The sequence below is a fragment of the Podarcis filfolensis genome (genome assembly GCF_964270895.1).
Source record: "Podarcis filfolensis genome assembly, chromosome: 3".
Taxonomy (NCBI): domain Eukaryota; kingdom Metazoa; phylum Chordata; class Lepidosauria; order Squamata; family Lacertidae; genus Podarcis; species Podarcis filfolensis.
Window position 1 is genome coordinate 8,049,473 of NC_139606.1, and position 21,004 is coordinate 8,070,476.

The following is a 21,004-nucleotide window of genomic DNA, read 5'->3' on the forward strand; positions in this document are numbered from 1 at the left end:
CTGCTGTCATCATCTGCAGTGATCATGGAGCCCAAGAAAGTAAAACCTCTCACTGCCTCCATTTCTTCCCCTTCTATTTGCCAGGAGGTGATAGGACCAGTGGCCATGATCTTCGTTTTTTTGATGTTGAGCTTCAAACCATATAGTTTGAAGGTCTATGCACTAGAGCCATTTAAAAACAAAACAAAACAAAACTGGCATCTGACTGGTCCAGAGGACAATTGAACCTGACAAACAGAAGCCCACTGTAGAGGTGTGGTGGCAGTAGCAGCAGAGTCTATTGAATTGAGAGCCCAAACCCTCACAGGTGCTTTCTCCATGGCTTCTGGAGAACCAACTGCCTCTCCAGTCCAATGGTGTAGGGAACACACCAGATAGGAGGGCATCAAGAGAAGACAGGGCCACTATCTGGGGAGGAACCTGCAGCATTTCACACTGTGATGAGGGCACTCCCTCTTCTGAGATCCCGGAAGCTCATGTTACGGCGAGCGAAAAGGAACATTTTGAGGCTCATTGACCAGACAGCTTGAAATTGTGGCCTTGGGAAAGGCTTGAACACTACAATCCAATTCTGATCTGGGTATCTGTGGATGATGTGTTTGGAGATCAGTGCCATGTAGGACCACTTAGGTAGTTCCTTGAAAACAACCTACTATATTAATGTAACTTTCTTTTTTCAAACAATTGGTAGGTACTGACAGAATTTTGTAGGGCTGTGAATTGGGCAGCACATTCTAGATTGTAATTTCACAATTCTAGACACACCACTCCCTAGAAACCCCCATTTGCATTTATTTATTGGTCTCTACAGTGCATTTATCTTTCAGTTTGGTACTCTCGGCTCCCTTGTGAGCACTTTGAAATACTGTTCAAATTAAAATACGGGCTTGCTTTCAACACATGGGAGATTGCTCTCATTCTAAAAGCAACGGCTAGAAATTTCTCTAGTACGGTAGCAAGGGCAAGGTTCAGCAGTTTAGGAGATCACAGCATCCAATTGTATTTCACTGTTCATGTTGTGAATGCTCAGGATCTGTTCTCTGAAGCACACAAACCTTTTATTTCTGTAGGGTGCAGGCTAAATGTGGAGCTTGGGATTCAACACTAATAAATGGAGTCAAAACTGTCGTGACAGCAACTTCTGGTGCACTGGAAAAATCCATTCCGCATTACAATGGGAGTAGACAGTAGGGTTTGCATTTGCCCTACTCACTTGCCCTTGTGTGAGACTAAGTAACAAGTTAAAACAGTTGAAATGGAAATTAAACTATAGCTCACATTAAACAAAATCAATTTAATTCTGTTTTGTTTATAACACACACGTAACCTGCAAATTAAGTGAGGGCCCTTGTTCTTTCAGACACCAATCTTCCCCATTTCACAAAATCCTGTTTTCTGCTATTGAGATGTGGAGCAGGCTTAGGGAAGCTGTGGTCACCCCACAGGTTGCTGGACTCTATCTGTCATCATTCCTGATCATTGTCTATGCTAGCCGAGGCTGATGGGAGCAACACATCCCCTACCATGGATGTACAACCATCCGGGTCAGTTATCTCAAGTGAAACAATCAACATTCTGATCACAGTTAGCCGGCCTCCAGTTTCTGTTTTGGTCACTTTTCATGTCTAAAATTGGTCCATGTAAAATATTATCATGTCACGTTTAGGACTTAGATACAGTGTGTAAAAAGCCTGGATGTTCCGCCCTAAATCTTTCTGTTCACACTTTGGTTACACCATGCCATGACTGAGAGATCCAAGAGGCACCAGGAGCCATCCAAGAGCCATTCAGCCACCAGGATCCGATCAAGGCAGTCTCCTCCATGCTCAGCACAAACTGCAGGTGTTCTGGAAGCAGACTGGAAGGATCCCAAGTCTTCCTGTGAAAGAGTCACAAGGCAAAATAGTCCTGCTCCCGAACATTGTGGCTCAGCTGCAAAATGCGGCACTCTTAGATGTAGTGGTCTTCATCTTGATGGTTCGTGAGCAAGGACCACTGGTCTGCTTCATTCTCTAGGAAATTCCCCAAGTGTCTTGGCTGTATGTCTGATGTCAGGGAACAAAGAGATACTTGACTGATATCATCCCGAGCAGCTGGTCGGGGAAGGTCTCGTCTCCTATCGTCCATTCCGATGTGGACACTGACTTGGGAAGGAGTCAGTGGCTTCATGCAGCCTTGAGCCTGTGCTTCGTATCTTTCCATGTCGGTTTTTTTGTAGCTAAGGAAAGACAAAACGCAGACTTCCAAATGTCAGAGGCTCACACAGAGAAATGGCAGTTGTGCTTGTCAGTGGCTATGCCCTTTTTTTTAAAGGGACATCTATATTGAAATGGAACCAGGATTAGCTTTGCTTCCTTTGTTTACAGAGTGCAACAAAGCTCTCCCCCGTAAGAATATGATAAACCACGCTGGGGTTACATTGGAAGGATGCAAACTGATGCACCACTCGCAAGTGGTGTGCTAGGATATGGTACTTGACTTTGGCTGATAAACTTACATGATGGGGGGGGGACTTTTAATGCTATTGGTTTATATTTATTTCTTTTATTATTTATCACCCAGAGGAACCTAAACACCCTGCAAAGCAATTTCCCGTTCCCGGGGAGATGTCGTTGCAGGCTGGGAGCAAGCCCTCCCCTCACGGATGGGGCAGGATAGCACCAGTGTCATTGGTTGGTCCTCGCGTCACCCTTAGGCCGTCCAATCCGGATGGTCCGGGGGCATGGCACGGGCTATTTAAACTGCCCACGGCTGAGGACTCACCCTTGTTTTTTCTCCCTGCTCAGCCAGCTCTCCCTCCCTCCCTCCCTCCCTTAGGTTAGGCTCTTTATTTCTTGTCCTTGCTATGGACCTTGGTTGCCCAGGGGGCCTGGTAGGAATTTTTCCACTTGGCAAATTGGCACCGGCCATTTTGTTTTTTCACCTACCTCATGGCAAATCGTCACAAGTTTGTGAGATTTGGTGGTTAGGGATTGGAGTATTCGGTCAGAGGTGAGGGGAGATAGTGGCCATCACCTACCCCTCCTAATTCAAGGGTATTCCATTAAAGGAATCCGGGGGGCGTGGTCTCTGTCCGAAGCCCCAGATGGGGGGCTAGTGCCATGGCATGACCCCTAGCAGTGACCCTGGGGGAGTCCCTAGTTGATATGCACCAGCAGGGATCCCCCTGCTGGTGGTTAACCCTTCCAAGACTCCCTGCGGAAGGGCAGGAGTCAGATATAGTTGTGTGGTTTCCAATGCCTAAGCCAATACCACTCACATTCTGTAACCAACAAAGTTGTGGCCTTTTTCGCCCATTAACCTAAAATACTGTTTCATGTGTCTTTATTCCACTTCCTGGGAGGGTTTGGGACCTTGTCACACATCTTTTTGGCTTGGTTATTTAGCTTAACATGCTATTATTTCCTGCTTTATACACGCCGCGACTATTATTTTGCTTTGGACCCAGTGATCGATACTCATTATGTGTTGTCTGCATTGCTCCATATTATTGTTAATAAAAATTATCTTATATAGAAAGGTATTTTTTTATAGGGGCTGTATAATAATCAATAGAAATGTAAACTAAAGCATTAGCATGTATTGTTTTTGCAGTGATGAGGTGCCTGGCCAGGTGGATTGCAGTTCCTGCCATACAGATTATTTACAATGCTGCTCAACCCTGCCCAAAGTAGTATGCTAGGTGAGGGTCCAGGGATGTTCTGGAGAGATAAAGATGGCAGCAACTGCAGTGCTCTTCTCAGCACAGGAATGAGTGCTGTTGCCTGTCCCCAACCCATCTGTCCCTCCTGCCTGCCCCTCTGTTCCCTGGTAAACTTATTTTGTAGAGTCCGTCAGGGTGCTTTGCGGCATTTTGTTCAGGACCTCCTCAAACCTGGTGCCAGCCCCAACCATCACCAATGGCTTAGAACTCTTCACCTTTAGAGAAGCTACATACAAAATTCTGTTTAGGTACACTCAGAACACACAAGTTGGCTGTAGCTCTCAACGCCATGAGGAAATCAATGAGAAGACCTACCATTTTAGCTGCAGGGAAGAGAGCAGCACAGACACAGAAGATGCCGCCATTGCTGCTGATCCCATCCATGGTTGTAGCACAATCCCAAGAGGCAGAAATACTCCTAATACAAATACACATATGATCACATAGAACCTCTTTGTTCACACATATATAACTGTAAATAATTGTAAGCCAAGTCAATTTAACAGTTAAACGGAACCCCTCACCAGCTCTCTGCCTTCTCAAAACTAAGTTCCAGTTTGAAAGGAGATGCACTGTTTCCCCTCCTCTCCACACAAACTACCGTATTTTTTGCTCTATAAGACTCACTTTTTCCCTCCTAAAAAGTAAGGGGAAATGTGTGTGCATCTTATGGAGCCAATGCAGGCTGCGCAGCTATCCCAGAAGCCAGAACAGCAAGAACGATTGCTGTGCAGTGATCCTTCTTGCTGTTCTGGTTTCTGAGATTCAGAATATTTTTTTTCTTCTTGTTTTCCTCCTCCAAAAACTAGGTGTGTCTTGTCGTCTCGTGCATCTTATAGAGCGAAAAATATGGTAGTTGCCAGTCTTCTGCTTGACATGCTCCAGGAAAACTCAGGTTAGAGTAGAAAGGGCTAAAAAGGTTGGGATGTGGCTGTTACAGAGGGTCTCAAAAGATGCAGATGGGCAAAGCAGCCTGTCTTTCTTCCCAAATTACATAGCAACAAGAGGGAGATGCTGAGATGTAAGTTCCCTCGCTTCCACTTACTGTATTTTTTGCACCATAACACTCACTTTTTTCCTCCTAGAAAGTAAGGGGAAATGTCTGTGCGTGTTATGGAGCGAATGCCTATGGGTGGCGGGGGGGGGGAGATCTGCTGCAGTCGTGAGGAGAGGATCCATGGTTCCCCTTCCTTCCCTCCTCCGTGGCTCGCTTTGAAACAGCAAAGCGGGAGAGGAGCCACTTACACAGGTGTAAGCGGCTCCTGTCTGGTTGGCTGCTTTAAACCGTGCTCTCTGTCCCTCTCTCCTCCCCACTCAGCTCGCTAAATAGCAGCAAAGCTTTTCAGCTCTCTAAGCCGGGGAGGAGGGAGAGAAGCAGAGCCTGCTTGTTTTAAAGGAGCAAAGCGGGAGAGGAGAGGAGCCTTCTCCCCTTATACCCCTCTTCTGCATTATTAGCAGCATCCTTCTCCACACACCCCACGCGTGCTCCTTGTCCCTTGAGTGCTTTTCCTTCCCTCCCCACTTAAAACGTGGTTACAAAGCACGGATCCACATGGATCCTCAGGATTTTTGCATTGGGCTACCCCAAACTCACCGTCAGATCACATGTCTGTGGCCACAGCACGAACCACAAAAATCATACATCCACTGTTTGGTTTAGAATATTTTTTTTCTTGTTTTCCTCCTCTAAAAACTATGTGCGTGTTATGGTCAGGTGCGTGTTATAGAACGAAAAATACGGTATCTCCCTACTACCCCTTCCGCCATTTTCGGACAGTCCTGCTTCCCATTGATAAGAGATTATGGACATAAAGTCACCATGAGATAGAATATGCTAGCTTTTGTGAGTAGGCTACAGAATCCCAGTTCTGCTACTTTTAAGCTATCAACCAAACAGCTTCATCCCCTACTCGCCCTCCACCACCCCAGATGTCTGAAAACCATCCTAACTAATTAAAATTATCAGTAGGATTGGAATAACACTTGTAGTTCAACGTTGAATTTGGGGTAGGGTATAATGGAAATTTAAAAGATTTTGATTAACAGACAAAATGACCCACAAAGGGGAGGAGGGAAGTTCAGGAGATTCTTTGGAATTCTCTTTTTATGTTGATTGTTTGATAATTGTTTGTAAATTGTTAAAATCTGAAAAACTATATATATATATATATATATATATATATATATATATATATATGTGTGTGTGTGTGTGTGTGTGTACACATCGTATACACACACATCGTATTTTTTGCTCTATAAGACTCACTTTTTCCCTCCTAAAAAGTATGGGGAAATGTGTGTGCGTCTTATGGAGCGAATGCAGGCTGTGCAGCTATCCCAGAAGCCAGAACAGCAAGAGGGATTGCTGCTTTCACTGCGCAGCGATCCCTCTTGTTGTTCTGGCTTCTGAGATTCAGAATATTTTTTTTCTTGTTTTCCTCCTCCAAAAACTAGGTGTGTCTTATGGTCTGGTGCGTCTTACAGAGCGAAAAATATTATATATATCTATAAAACCATCATAACAGTAGCTTACCTGCAGCTATAGGTATGCCAAGGAGGTTGTATATTAAGGCCAGGATGAGATTTATTCGTATCCTTTTCACTGTTCTCTTGGACAGGCGGATACTTGTGACAACATCCATTAAGTCGTTCTGCACCAAAAAGAATCAGGGACATATTTTTTCCCCCTAAAGAGCAAACGCAACCCCAAACTTCTGAACATGTCCCAAGAAACCTCCCCGCACCACCATGCTGTTTTACGGAAAGTCAGCTCACACGAATAAGAACCACATCTGCGGCTTCGATGGCAACATCTGTGCCCGTTCCAATCGCAATGCCAACATCCGCCCTTGCCAAAGCCGGAGAGTCGTTGACTCCATCTCCCACCATGGCAACTCTCTTCCCTGCTGTTTGGAGTTCCTGGACTTTGGCTACTTTGTGAGATGGGAGAACCTCAGCAAAGACTTTTCTGATTCCAACCTATATGCAGAAAGATGCTTTCTGTTAGTATGAATTAGACAACTCATTCAGCACAAAGGTCCATGTCTGTTTCGCTCTTGTGAATGCACAGAAAAACACCCCTTTTAGACCACCAATGTTCCCAGATTGTCGCTATTTGCAGGTAGGATTCAATCTTGTACCAGCAAATTTGGGTTGCACGATTCAAGTTGAGTTGGGGCTGTTGCACAACAAACCCGCTCCGCCCCTCCAGGAGACTTTTTTTGCAATAAGAAAAGGGACAAGAAAAGTGTGGGATAACTGCTTGGTGCAACATGGTCTAAGCTTCTCACAAACCAATCAGAACGGATGCTGACTAAAATAGCCGATATCCAGCCTCCCTGCAAGCTTCATGCAAAATCATCATCATCATCATCAAGATTAATGTTCAACAGATGTCTGTAAGTGACCCAGAAAGCATACCTGAGTTGCAATTGCTTTGGCAGTTTTCCTGTTATCTCCTGTAATAAGCACCACATCCACTCCCATATTTTGCAGTATGTGCACAGCTAGAGCTGCCTCTGGCTTGACTGTGTCTGCTATCGCAATCATGCCACAAAGTGAGCCTGCAGAAGAAAAGACTCTTGTATATTCAGCCAGTCAAAACCACTTATTCCTCTCAATTTTCATCTCTAGCTCTGGAACTGAGAGACATCCCACTGCTGCTGCTTTGGCCATCCTGGTCCTGCAGCCCCTCCACCCCCTTCTCCCCACAACATGTGACATGTCGAGCTGGATGCCACTTGGCCAGGCGGCGAAAATGTGTCTAAATGCATAGAGTACCATCTATGGCCACCAGTATAGCCGTATGTCCTTTCATTTCGTGGCCGGTCATTGCCTCGTGAACATCCCTGGAGATATGCAAGCCGTTCCGTCTCATCCACTCCCGGTTCCCGATCAACACAGAGTAAGTCACAGGGGCTGCTGCATCTGCCAGGCACAGAAATTGGACGGCATGAAATCTTAACAGTGCAAAAGGGTTCCAAAATTACAGGGAAGGACTCGTTTGAGAACAGCATGTTGTCCCACGTTATCTGTTGTGATAGGCGCCAGACACAACTATCCCCCGCTGTAGGAGAGGCGAGAGCCAGGACTGACTGACTGACAATACAGCAGTTACCTTGTGCCTATCAAACTTTGCTAGCATACACTTAAGACATTTGGAAAATTACAACATGCGGAAGATAGATTTGTAGGACATCTTTTCACAGACTGACAGAATCAAAAACACACAGATGCCATGTTTTTAAGGCAGTGGGGACACACACACACACACACACACACACACACACACACCCCATTCCCCAAACTTCTTTGATGAGGCATGCAAGTCACCAAATCCTACAAAGAGGCTTGTTTTCACCACATGTCTGCTCTCTTATCCAATTTTGATGCCAGCAAATGTGGAGAAGGTATAAAGAACAGGCCCCGAGGAGTGAAAGGGTGGGGAAGACATCATCTGCTGTCCGAACTAGACTTTAAATGTCAACGCAAAAACCCTATCAGCATAAATCAGACTGTCTGACCAAAACTGACTCAAATGTCAGTTTTTATCCTGGATTTCTTGGGATCTCCCAACAGCTTACAAATATCAGTCAACAGCTTCTATACATACACACACACATAAATACATACAAAATTTTATTTGTATGCAGCCTCTCTACTGTTCAAACCATGCTCAAGGCAGCCTACAACATGATAAAAAACACATAACTACAACATAACAAAAGGAAAAAAGGGGGGGAGTAAAAAAAAAGGTAAAGGACCCCTGACAGTTAAGTCCAGTTGCGAACAACTCTGGGGTTGCGGCACTCATCTCGCTCTATAGGCCGAGGGAGCCGGTGTTTGTCCACAGACAGTTTTTCTGGGTCATGTGGCCAGCATGACTAAGCCGCTTCTGGTGAAACCAGAGCAGCGCACGGAAACGCCGTTTACCTTCCCGCCAGAGTGGTACCTATTTATCTACTTGCACTTTGACGGGCTTTCAAACTGCTAGGTTGGAGGGAACTGGGAGCGAGCAACGGGAGCTCACCCCGTCGCGGGGATTCAAACCGCCGACCTTCCGATCGGCAAGCCCAAGAGGCTCAGTGGTTTAGACCACAGCGCCACCCACATCTGCGTACTTCTGAGTAGGCATGCATATATAATTGCTCTGTCAGAGGTAGACCCTGAGAGTCATATAACTTAAAGGTAAAAAGAAAACGCACCCATCAAAAAGTAACCAGCAGAATAAATGTTGCCCTGTCTTGAGATTACACCACAGCACCACCCACGTCCCTTATAACAAAAGTATTCATATGCAATAAATAAAACATTACAAAACACAATACTGAACGGAACAATTTCCGCAGAAATCACAACAAAATCTAAAATAAAGATACAAAAAACAACAACCCAGCAACAGCAGCCCCCCCCAAACAACACCCCAGCTGTCTGTTCAGCAGCTGCAGCTTCTGTAGCTGGAGTCAGCCAGGACCCTGCCCTCCCAGGCCAGGTGGAAAAGGCCTGCAAGGCAAGGGCGCAGGTCTTCCAGGGCTCACAGCCAAGAAGTACAAGGAACTTGACAAGATGGAAATGAGTTAAAACTATAAAATCGGCCAGTGATGGAGGACCTATGGTCCTTCAGATGTTTTTGGACACCAGCTTTCATCAGCCCCAATGGACAGTATGGATAATGGTCAGGGATTGCTGAAGTCAAAAGGGGATTGATAGATATTTGCTTCCTCCAGTCTTTCCTGCCCACCTATTCTCTCCCTAGACAGTTCTAGCTGGAGCATTTCTGCACCATGGAGGAGGCAGAATAAGGAAGCAATTTCTGGGACAAACCACACTGCTCAGGTATGGGGCATACGCAAGCTGGAAACAATCTGATTTGGTACAAGACAGTTTCTGACGTTCCTAAATACAGTGGTACCTCGAGTTACAAACGCCTCGTTACAAACGCTTCAGGTTACAAACTCCGCTAACCTGGAAGAGCTACCTCGAGTTGAGAACTTTGCCCCAGGATGAGAATGGAAATCATGTGCTGGCTGCACAGCAGCAGCAAGAGACCTCATTAGTGAAAGCATGCCTCTGGTTAAGAACAGTTTCAGGTTAAGAAAGGACCTCCAGAACGAATTAAGTTCGTAACTAGAGGTACCACTGTATTGTATTTAGAAAAGTCGGCTGTGTTTGCGTGGTCTATAATTCAGATTAGGGCTACCCCACCTACCTACTAATAATTGATTCTTATGCATTTCCTAGTAGTAAGATGCTACCCTAACAAGCTTGATTAAGAATGCAACGAAGACTACATTTTTGCTGAAGTTTCCTAAACACCAGTACTTGTAATTAAGACAAGGTGGTCGCTCAAAATCCTAACTCTTCCTCGTCTCTTCTGCAATTCAACATTTCCCAGAGGCCAGTATCAACCAGAAGAAAGATGTTTTGCCTAGTCTTAAAATTTTGCACACAAAGCTGCTTAATGATTGCATTTATTATGTGCAACTAGGAACATGGTCAAGATAAACATCCAATTGTCAGACCTTATCGGCTGAGGAACCATTCATTTAGCAACCTGCGGCTGTACTGATAGCTGCAATCTTACTTACCTTCCAGTTTGGGGATCAGGGCCTGTGGGTCTGGATCTGTGGTGCCTCTGCCAATGTCCCCAAGGTGAGGATTTGGATGGCTCAAAAGCTGCTCCATCTCACCCAGGACGACTTCAATACTGCCAACATTACAGCTTATTCCACACCCAGGGACTGCCTGAAAATCTCTGCAGTACCCGAGGATCTCTCTGCCCAGCTCCTGCAAAATAAGGACAGTGGTACCTCTAGTTGCATTCTGCTCTTGTTACGGACTTTCAGCTTACGAACGCGACAAACCCGGAAGTGTTTACTTCCGGGTTCACTATGCACATAAGCGATATGTGCACTTTGTACATGCGCAGAAGCACTCGATCGCACTGCACACATGCACAGAAGAGGCGCTGTAGTTGCGAATAGCACCCCGAAATGGAAAAAGTCTGCAACCAGAGGTACCACTGTAGTTTTAAATGATACTGGGAAGAAGCAGAAAGTTGCACAAGCAGAAAGACATTCAAATTCTCTGTGCCAGTGTCCTGAGGCCAAGGGCTCCCATAACTCACCCCAATATCTGAAAATTGGTGACGTAACTTAAGATTCTCAGTACCATCAAACATAAACAATCCAAACTGCCCCAAATGTATGAGATATGAACCAGGCTGAGGGCCTTCTTGGTAGTGGCGCCAGCCCTCCCATCAGACGCCAAGGAGATGAGCAACTACCGTATTTTTTGCTCCATAAGACGCACCTGACCATAAGACGCACCCAGTTTTTAGAGGGGGAATGCAAGGGGAAAAAAAGATTCTTTAAAGGGAGCACTGAGCAGAGCCTGTATGCATCCCAGGCTCTGCTCAGCGCTCTCTTTCACGAGCCGCGTGGAGTGTGTGTGCGGCGCTTGCAGGCTTTTCCCCAAGGAGGGAGAAGCCCCCAAGAGCTGCACACACGCTCTGTGCAGCTCTTTAAAGGGAGCGCGGCTCTTGGGGGCTTTTCCGGGAGGTGGGCGAAGGGATTGAGGGGCTAAGCCAGAAGCTAGAACAGCAAGAGGGAGCGCTGTGCAGCAATCCCTCTTGCTGTTCTGGCTTCTGGATAGCCACACAGCCTGCATTCGCTCCATAAGACGCACACGCATTTCCCCTTTTTAGGAGGGAAAAAGTGTGTCTTATAGAGAGAAAAATACGGTATGTAACCTTTCCCGGGGACAGTCTCTGGATTTACAAATCAGTCCCCATACAAAATCCATTGAAGCTGAAAAGTGTCCCCGGATTCATTGAAAAAAACCTGGTAACCTTACATTAGAAGACACCTGAAGGCAGCCCTGTATAGGGAAGCTTTTTAACGTTTAAATATGTTTTTAGATATGTTGGAAGCTGCCCAGAGTGGTGCTGAGAGCCGCTACCCAGCCCGTGAAGTGAAGCCGCGTCGCCATTGACGGAGAGCGCCGACTTCTTCCTGACATTTGGATTACAAATTGGACTACCGTGAGTAAGACTGAGCAACAAATTTAAAAGGAAATTACTACAAATTGGCTGAAAGCGGAGAGGGTAAAAATTAAGGAAGTCTGCCTTCTCCGGACTGCATGTAAATAAAGCATCGAAACAAGAAGCTGCAATTGACAGAAAGCGTTTTAAAAGTGACGGACTCAGGCATTGGACTCAGTTCCCCCCCTTAGCAGGCAGGGGCAGGGGGGGGAAGATTTATGATCTGTCTTACCTGCATGAAAGAAGCTTAGAAGGGCAAAGTTCTGCCGTTTTAAACCCTTGGGGAGGACTGCCTGGGAGTGAGTTACCGGGACTGAGAACTGTCATTTGAGACTTGCTACAAAGTAGGCGCTTTGCTGGATTACAATTAAAGACCTGACTTGCTACAAATTTGGAACTTTGGAAAGATACAATTTGACATTTTGGAAGATATTGGATATTTGGTTGCTACCTTTGTTTACCTAGGAAGGGAACTTATGTTATTTTGTATTGGAAGCTTTGAACTGCTCCATCTAGAGGCTGTAGGAAAATAGCCATTATTTTTCACTGTAAGGAACAGACTTGTGGAAATTTCCAGCTGAAAGTGATTCTCGTGGGAAAGACCTTGGGATATGAGTGGCCCAACAGAAGAGAGAATAACAAGGGCTAAGAGTAAAGTTGAACAAAAGAGAAGAGCTTCAATTGTACCACCTGCAGCCCCTTTAACTCCCTCCATGGATACAGTAACAATAACAAAGGCATTAGTCAAGATAAATGAGACTCTAGAAGGGCTAACAAAGCAGAGCACTGAAAATTCCAAACAGTTGAAGGAATTATCAACAAAATTGGATCTGAATACAGAGACTATAAATAAATTAGTTCAAGAGAATGAAATAACTAGAAAGATTGCAGAGGAGGCAAAAATTTCGGCGGAGGAAGCAAAACTTTCTGCAGGAAATACACAGGAAAAGATAGTACCAGTCTGTAAAAAGCTGGAAGAACATGATGCTGCCCTGTCCTTATTGGAATTACAGAGAAAAAATAAAAATTTGAGACTGAGATTGATTCCAGAAAATGAAAAGGATAATTTGATAGACTATTTGACAAAAGAATTTCTGGATTTTTGGCAGGACAGCTTGAAAGAGGAGGAATTTAAGATAACAACTGCTTTCAGACTGGGAAGGAAACAGAACAGAAAGAGCCCAAGAGATTGCCTTATAACTCTGAGATCTCAGGAGGAGAGAGATAAGATATTGAATTTACATTTTCAAACAGCTCTTGAAATTGAAGACTCGCGTGTGCAGATTTTTAAAGATATCCCTAAAAATATCCTGGAAGCGAGGACACACTACAAGGATTTGGTCACTCTATTGAGAAAGAATAACATACTATTCAGATGGGAGTTCCCACAAGGCCTGTCTTTTAACTACAAAGGAAAGAAAATCAAGATAAAAACAGTGCAAGATAAAGAACAGTTCATGACAAGGAATGAGGAGGATCTTCTCAAGGAAACGGCGGAACCTACGGACCTAGAAAATTTACCAGATATCTCAAACTTATCTTTTGGAGCTAAAAAATCATCAGAAGAAGATCTCCCTGGTGCTGTTGGAGGGGTAACCAAATAAATAACAAGATGTCTCTGCACTTTCTAAGTTGGAATTGTAATGGTTTGAATCTTCCTAGAAAGAGACGAGAAGTCTTTCACATCTTAAAAAAAGAACAATTGGACTTGATTTGTTTACAGGAAACCCATGTGACTAGAGTACATCGAAAATTACTTATTAATAAAAGATTAGGACAAGAATTTATTTCGTCGGACAAAGTGAAGAAAAGAGGAGTGGTGATTTATGCAAAGGAGAAGTTGGCCCCTAAATTAATACTTAAAGATGAACAAGGAAGGTATTTGGCAATTGAAATTCAAGTACAAGGAGAAAAACTATTGATAATAGGAGTCTACGCACCAAACGAAGGGAAGTCAGAATTTTTCAAGAAATTGCATGAGACACTAATAGACTTTTTGGATTACAATGTAATATTAATGGGAGATATGAACGGAGTGGTCTCTACAAATATGGACAAAGCACAAAAACAGGTGATCTCCAAGGATGGGAGATTACCTAAGACCTTTTTTGAAATGACTGATAATATGAACCTGATTGACATTTGGAGAACAAGGAACCCTCTCGAGAGAGAGGGAACCTTTTTCTCTGAAGCAAAAATGACTTGGACTAGAATTGACCAAATATGGATAACTAGTGGGATGGCATCAAAGATCAAGAAAGTGGAAATCTGCCCAAAGACTTGCTCCGACCATAATGCTGTAAAGATGGAAATGAACCCAACAACAGCTGGCTCCTTCAGATGGAGGATGAATGACTCCCTATTTAGAGATGAAGAGGTATATAAAAAGGCCCAGAAGGCGGTTAAGGACTATTTTGAGATAAATCTGAGAACAGAAGTGGAAAAAAGAATAGTTTGGGACGCAAGTAAAGCTGTCATGAGAGGATTTTTAATACAACAGAATGCCATAAAAAGGAAGAGACAGAATGAGAGAAAGGATAAGATCATGGAAAAGATAAAAGAAGGAGAAAAAAGATTGAGATCTAAACCAAAGTCTCATGAAATTTTGAGAGAAATTAAGTTTCATCAAAGACAATATATGGAATTGATGAATCAAGAGATAGAATGGAAAATAAAACAAATGAGACAAAAGACATTTGAATCGGCAGATAAATGTGGGAAACTTTTGGCATGGCAACTGAAGAAGAGACAAAAACAGAATACGGTTACTAATTTAGAAGTGGAGGGAAAGAACATTTATAAACCAAACGAGATTAGAAACTGTTTTCAGAGCTATTTCAGGAGACTCTATGCACAAGGGCCGGTGAACGAAAAAGAAATTGAAGAATTTCTTAAAAAATATGGATTACAAAAAATTTCTGAACAAAGTAGAATGATTTTGAACCAGAAGATAACTGATCAAGAAATTGAGGGAGCCATTCAAAATATGCAATTGGGGAAATCTCCAGGACCTGATGGACTGACCTCCAGATACTACAAAGCTTTGAAAGAATGGCTTATGCAACCGTTGAAGGAGGTCTGTAACGAAATTTTGGAGGGGAAGAAGGCACCTGAATCGTGGAAAGAAGCTTATATTACACTTATACCAAAGATAGAGACTGAGAAGAACCAGGTCAAGAACTACCGCCCTATATCATTACTTAATGTGGATTATAAAATTTTTGTAGACATTTTGGCAAAAAGATTGAAAAGAGTTTTGGTGGGGGAGATTCATAAAGACCAAGCGGGCTTTCTTCCAGGAAGACATTTGTCAGACAATGTGAGAAATATAATAGACATTATGGAGTTACTGGAAGTTAATATTAATACTAAGGCAGTATTAATATTTGTGGATGCGGAGAAAGCCTTTGACAATATTTCTTGGAGTTTTATGAAAAAGAATCTCCAAGGGATGGGGGTAGGCCAAGGTTTTGAAAATGGTATAAGTGCAATTTATTCTGAACAAAAAGCAAAACTGATTGTAAATAATGTGGTTACAGAAGAATTTGCTATTGAAAAAGGGACACGACAGGGATGCCCAATATCCCCACTACTTTTTATATCTGTCCTGGAGATTTTACTAAACATGATTAGAGAGGACCAGCTGGTCAAAGGGATTCAGGTCGGAGCTAAACAGTATAAACTGAGAGCATTTGCAGATGACTTGGTTTTAACTTTACAAGAGCCAGACACTAGTACGAAAAGAGTGTTAGAACTAATACAAGTATTTGGTCAAGTAGCAGGTTTTAAGTTGAACAAACAGAAAACGAAAGTATTGGATAAAAATCTAACAGCTGCTGAAAGGGAGAAGTTTCAGAGTGAAACTGGTTTGACGGTAGCAAAGAAGGTGAAATACCTAGGGATTAATTTGACATCTAAGAATGTGAACCTATTTAAAGATAACTATGAGAAATGTTGGTCAGAAATTAAGAAAGACCTAGAAGTATGGTCAAATTTGAGACTTTCCTTGTTAGGCCGAATTGCTGTTATTAAGATGAATGTCCTGCCTAGAATGTTGTTTTTGTTTCAAACATTGCAGATTTTAGACAAAATGGATTGTTTCAAGAGGTGGCAAAAAGATATATCTAGATTTGTCTGGCAGGGCAAAAAGCCCAGAATAAAATTTAAGATATTAACTGACGCAAAAGAAAGAGGGGGGTTTGCCCTGCCGGACTTAAAGCTGTATTATGAATCAGCGGCGTTTTGCTGGCTGAAAAGTTGGCTGCTTCTTGAAAACACAGACATTTTGGACTTGGAAGGGTTTAACAACAGATTTGGCTGGCATGCATATATATGGTATGACAAGGTAAAAATTCATCAAGGCTTTAAGAATCACATGGTTAGGAAAGCATTGTATAATGTTTGGATTCGATACAAAGATTTGTTGGAAAACAAAACCCCCAGGTGGTTGTCACCAATGGAAGCTAAGGAAGTGAAAAAACTTAATATGGAATCCAAATGGCCAAAGTACTGGGAAATCGTAGAACAGGAGGAGGGAAAAGTGAAACTGCAGAGCTATGAGAAATTGAAGTCAAAAGTAAGAGATTGGCTTCATTATTATCAGATAAATGAAGTTTTCAAACAGGACAGGAAAATTGGCTTCCAGGTGGAGAAGTCAAAACTAGAAACAGAGTTATTGGAACCCAATACTAAGAATTTGTCAAGAATGTATAGCTTGCTGTTGAAATGGAATACACAGGACGAGACGGTTAAATCAGCTATGATTAAATGGGCACAAGACATTGGTCACAACATTATGTTTGCTGACTGGGAACAGTTATGGACCACCGGCATAAAGTTCACGGCATGTAATGCCTTGAGAGAGAACATCATGAAAATGATTTATAGGTGGTACATGACCCCAGTCAAGCTTGCAAAAATTTATCATATGCCCAGTAATAAATGCTGGAAATGTAAGGAAACTGAAGGTACTTTCTACCACCTTTGGTGGACGTGCCCAAGGATTAAGGTATTCTGGGAAATGATTTATAATGAAATGAAAAAGGTGCTTAAATGCACGTTCGTGAAGAAACCAGAAGCCTTTCTCCTGGGCATGGCAGGCCAATTGGTGTCAAGGAAAGATAGGACGTTTTTTATGTACGCTACAACAGCAGCAAGCGTACTGTTAGCAAAGTATTGGAAGACACAAGAACTACCCACACTGGAAGAATGGCAGACCAAGGTAATAGACTACATGGGACTGGCGGAGATGACCGGCAGAATCCGAGACCAAGGGAAAGAGACGGTGGAAGAAGATTGGAAGAAATTTAAAATCTATCTTAAGAACTGTTGTAAAATTAATGAATGCTAAAATGTTTTGGGTAATGTAAAATAGAATTGCAGCGATTAACAATTGGATGTGAGAAATAAGATCTAAAGAAAGTGTTATATTGAAATTAGGGGATGCTGAAAAGATTGATAACAGGGATGCAGAAAGGGGAGGTATGGGGAAGTCGCTGAAAGAAGGTTCAAGAAAAGAAAGGTTAAGAAAGTATACATGTTTATATGTTTGTATGTCTATGTATTGTGTTGTATTGTTTTGTATTATGTGTGGAAAAACCAATAAAAAATTTATTAAAAAAAAAAAAAGAAGCTGCCCAGAGTGGCTGGGGCAACCCAGAAGGGCGGTGTATAACGAACGAACTCATCATCATCTTTACATTGTCAGTTACAGGATCTAACAATGACAAAAGTCTGTTGCATGTAAATGCGGAACTTTCCCTCAAAGCAGTGATTATCAAGTGTCAACTAGAGGTAAAAAGGTAAAGGACCCCTGGATGGTGAAGTCCAGTCAAAATTGACTATGGGGTGCAGCACTCATCTCGCTTTTCAGGCCGAGTGAGCCAGTGTTTTTCCACAGACAGCTTTCCGGGTCATGTGACCAGCATGACTAAACTGCTTTTGACACAACAGAATACTGTGATGAGTGCCAGAGCACACAGAAACGCCGTTTACCGGGGGGCCACTAGGGGCGCATCGGAAGATGGCTGACAATAACATCTCTCCGACCCACAGGGGGTAATTAGGAGGCTGTGATGGGAGTAAATAGCCTCCCTACCCCCCCAGGATTGTGGGGGGGGGGGCTGCCCGTGCCTGCTGTGCCCTATACCACCCCCGAATTTGAGGGGATGGGGGCACTAGGCAGAATGCCCCCCTGTGAATCTCGGCGCTCCTGGACGCCGTCTCTGATCCGCGCCGCTAGGTGCAAGAACTTCAAAAGGAACAATTAGGAAGAAGCGAATGCACATATTTCAAGGAAGGAGGGGGAGTAAAGACTGCTAACTGAAGAGTTCTCTGATAAACAAGAAGAGTCGGAGGAACAAGAATCAATCATGAGAAGACAGCTAAGACTCAGTATGGCAAAGGGACTGATGGGGGAGGGGGGGAAAACCTTTCTTTCTTTCCTCTATGTGATAAAACAAGAACCCCCCCCACAAGTCAGAAATGCCGCTTTAATGACTTAAGCTGTGGATTTACGTCTGTGTGGAGATAATTTTTCTAACCAAAGCATGTTTTAAGAAGAGCGTGGAAAGTTTAAGAGCTCTGGGACGACGCAGTTAAAAATACCGTCGCCATATTGGTAAGCTCTGTCGGAGGACTTGAGTCTGGTAGGAGGAAAAGAGCTATTTTTATACTGTGGGTGAGACTCCTCAGTGGGACTCAAAAACGACAGATCCTGAGATGAATGATGGAAAGAGCGATGTTATTTATGAAAGTGATGATATATGGAAACCATCACGATATGAGGATTGGTCGAACGGAAAAATCCACACAGGATATAATTGGTGTTTATCTGCTTAAGGAGATTATCAGAAGAGATCATAAAGAAAAAGAAAAAATGTACGAATAAGATGAGATGTGAAAACAGCAAGATAAGACTGGATAGAATTATGAACTTTATTTGGACTGATTTGGATATGAACGCAGTAGCAAGAAGATGATCGGAATCCCGCTTCGAAACTTGAAATATGGGTCCCCTCAACAAAAATTTAAAATTCGGCTTTGTAATTCGGAATTTATGTGATGTGATTTGATTTGATTGGTTAATAAAAATTATTAAAAAAAAAAAAAAAAGAAACGCCGTTTACCTTCCTGCCACAGCGGTACCTATTTGTCTACTTGCACTGGTGTGCTTTCGAAGTGCTAGGTTGGTAGGAGCTGGGACAGAGCCACAGGAGATCACCCCGTTGTGTGGATTCAAACTGCTGACCTTACGATCGGCAAGCCCAGGAGGTTCAGTGGTTTAGACCATAGTGCCATACCTCTTTGCAGTACTTAGTGACAGCCATTCCTAAAGGATGTTCGCTGCTGGCTTCTGCAGTGCCCACAACAGCAAGCACCTTCTTCAGAGACAAAGTAGCTCCTGCGTCTCCTAGTAAGAGGACCCTCATGACTCTAGGAACTCCGTAAGTGATGGTCCCCGTTTTATCAAACATTACAGTCTGCACCTGCAAGAAATAAAGACACAAGTAGATTTTATTTGTATGCTGACCATAACACAAAGTTCCCTGGGTAGTTTGCAATAAAAAATTAACAAAGATATAAAATTTAATCTAGAAACATACAATCAAAATTACCGTATTTTTCGCCATATAGGACACACTTTTCCCCCTCCAAAAATGGAGGGGAAATGTGTGTGCGTCCTATGGGGCAAATGCAGGCTTTCGCTGAAGCCTGGAGAGCGAGAGGGGTCGGTGCTCACCGACCCCTCTTGCTCTCCAGGCTTTAGGAAGCTCTGCGCAACCCTCGGGAGACCGGCGCGACTTCGCGCCGGTCTCCCGAGGGCTGCGCAGAGCTTCCTGCATCCCCGGGCTTCGCGCAGCTCTGCGCAGCCCTCGGGAGACCGGCGCGAAGCCGCGCCAGTCTCCCGAGGGCTGCGCAGAGCTTCCTGCATCCCCGGGCTTCGCGCAGCTCTGCGCAGCCCTTGGGAGACCGGCGCGAAGTCGCGCCAGTCTCCCGAGGGCTGCGCAGAGCTGCCTGCATCCCCGGGCTTCGCGCAGCTCTGCGCAGCCCTTGGGAGACCGGCGCGAAGTCGCACCAGTCTCCTGAGGGCTGCGCAGAGCTGCCTGCATCCCCAGGCTTCGCGCAGCTCTGCGCAGCCCTTGGGAGACCAGTGCGAAGTCGCGCCAGTCTCCCGAGGGCTGCGCAGAGCTGCCTGCATTCCAAAGCCTAGGGCGCGCTGAAGAGCGCGCCCGGGCTTCGCGCAGCTCTCCGCAAGCCTGGGGAGACCGGCGTGACTTCCCGCTGGGCTTCCTAGGCTTGCGGATAGCAGGCTGTTCTCGGGGCTGGGGTTCAGGGAAGATCGGGCTTCCCCTGCGCCAGCCCCGCGACTGGGGGGGGGATATTCTTTATTTTCCCCCAAAAAAACTAGGTGCGCCCTATGGGGCGAAAAATACAGTAAATAAATACAAGAACACAGCCCTAAAACACAGGGGCTTACTTCTGTGTCAACATCTATAGGACTGCACTGTAAATCTATCGATATTTGTTTCAAAAAGCAGCAAAAAGAGTTATGGCAGCAGGTGTGAGTTAGCAATGACAATATTAACCTTGTGTGCCATTTCCAGGGGTTTCCCACCTTTGATGAGAATACCGTTCTGGGCGGCAACTCCAGTGCCCACCATCACCGCGGTTGGGGTGGCCAGACCCAAGGAACAAGGGCACGCGATGCAGAGGACTGTGATGGAGGTCTGAAAGGCGAAGCGCAGGACGACTTCGGTTTTCGAGACGTGTTTACTGTGATGCTAGGAGGGAAGCAAGAGGAGTTTGCTCACAAGGGAAATCTAGTGATATTAAAAAGAGTACTGTCAGGGAATCAGGAGCAGGAGCACTGGGGAGAGAGGAATTGGAGAGCGAAGGGGAAGAATCCGAGGGAAGCGTAGGGGAGTATGACAGTGGCCCGAGAGATTCCATGAGCTTCTCCAGCGAATCAGAAGATTCCCAGAAGGGGGCGCCGATGGTCAGGGCAAGGGGGGTCCCAGCGGGGACGCACCAGAAACAAGGAGCCAGAGGGGAACCCCAAAGCAGCAGTGGAGGATCGGGACCAGTTTCCCCACCAGAGCGTAGTGGGGGGGAAGAGTCACATGTGTCAGGGCCAGCGTCTCCTCCAGAGAGGGAGTCAGGGCTGACCACGCCTCCATCGGAGAGTGGAGGAACGGAAGGGAGGTCAGTTGCAGCTAGCCCCCCCGAAGGGGGAAGCAGTGACAGCAGCAGTGAAACGG

At 44.6% G+C, this 21,004-nt stretch overlaps 2 protein-coding genes across 12 annotated transcripts in view; one reads left to right on the forward strand and one right to left on the reverse strand.

Moving 5' to 3' along the window:
* VPS36 (vacuolar protein sorting 36 homolog) overlaps positions 1-21,004 on the forward strand; it is a gene marked incomplete at its 5' end in the record, with an annotated part of 180,141 nt that overhangs the window by 19,735 nt on the left and 139,402 nt on the right. The window lies entirely within an intron of this gene.
* The window catches only part of ATP7B (ATPase copper transporting beta), a 54,287-nt gene continuing 34,557 nt past the window's right edge, over positions 1,275-21,004 (reverse strand). For all 11 annotated transcript variants that reach the window (XM_083606377.1, XM_083606384.1, XM_083606379.1 and 8 more), the window contains 9 exons: positions 20,333-20,527; positions 19,046-19,231; positions 10,291-10,489; positions 7,484-7,630; positions 7,124-7,266; positions 6,479-6,682; positions 6,237-6,354; positions 4,019-4,121; positions 1,275-2,218 (listed from right to left, as the gene is read on the reverse strand). In XM_083606377.1, coding sequence (XP_083462503.1) covers positions 1,951-2,218; positions 4,019-4,121; positions 6,237-6,354; positions 6,479-6,682; positions 7,124-7,266; positions 7,484-7,630; positions 10,291-10,489; positions 19,046-19,231; positions 20,333-20,527 — 1,563 coding nt within the window. In that variant the 3' untranslated portion in view covers positions 1,275-1,950. The remainder of the gene's footprint in view (positions 2,219-4,018; positions 4,122-6,236; positions 6,355-6,478; positions 6,683-7,123; positions 7,267-7,483; positions 7,631-10,290; positions 10,490-19,045; positions 19,232-20,332; positions 20,528-21,004) is intronic.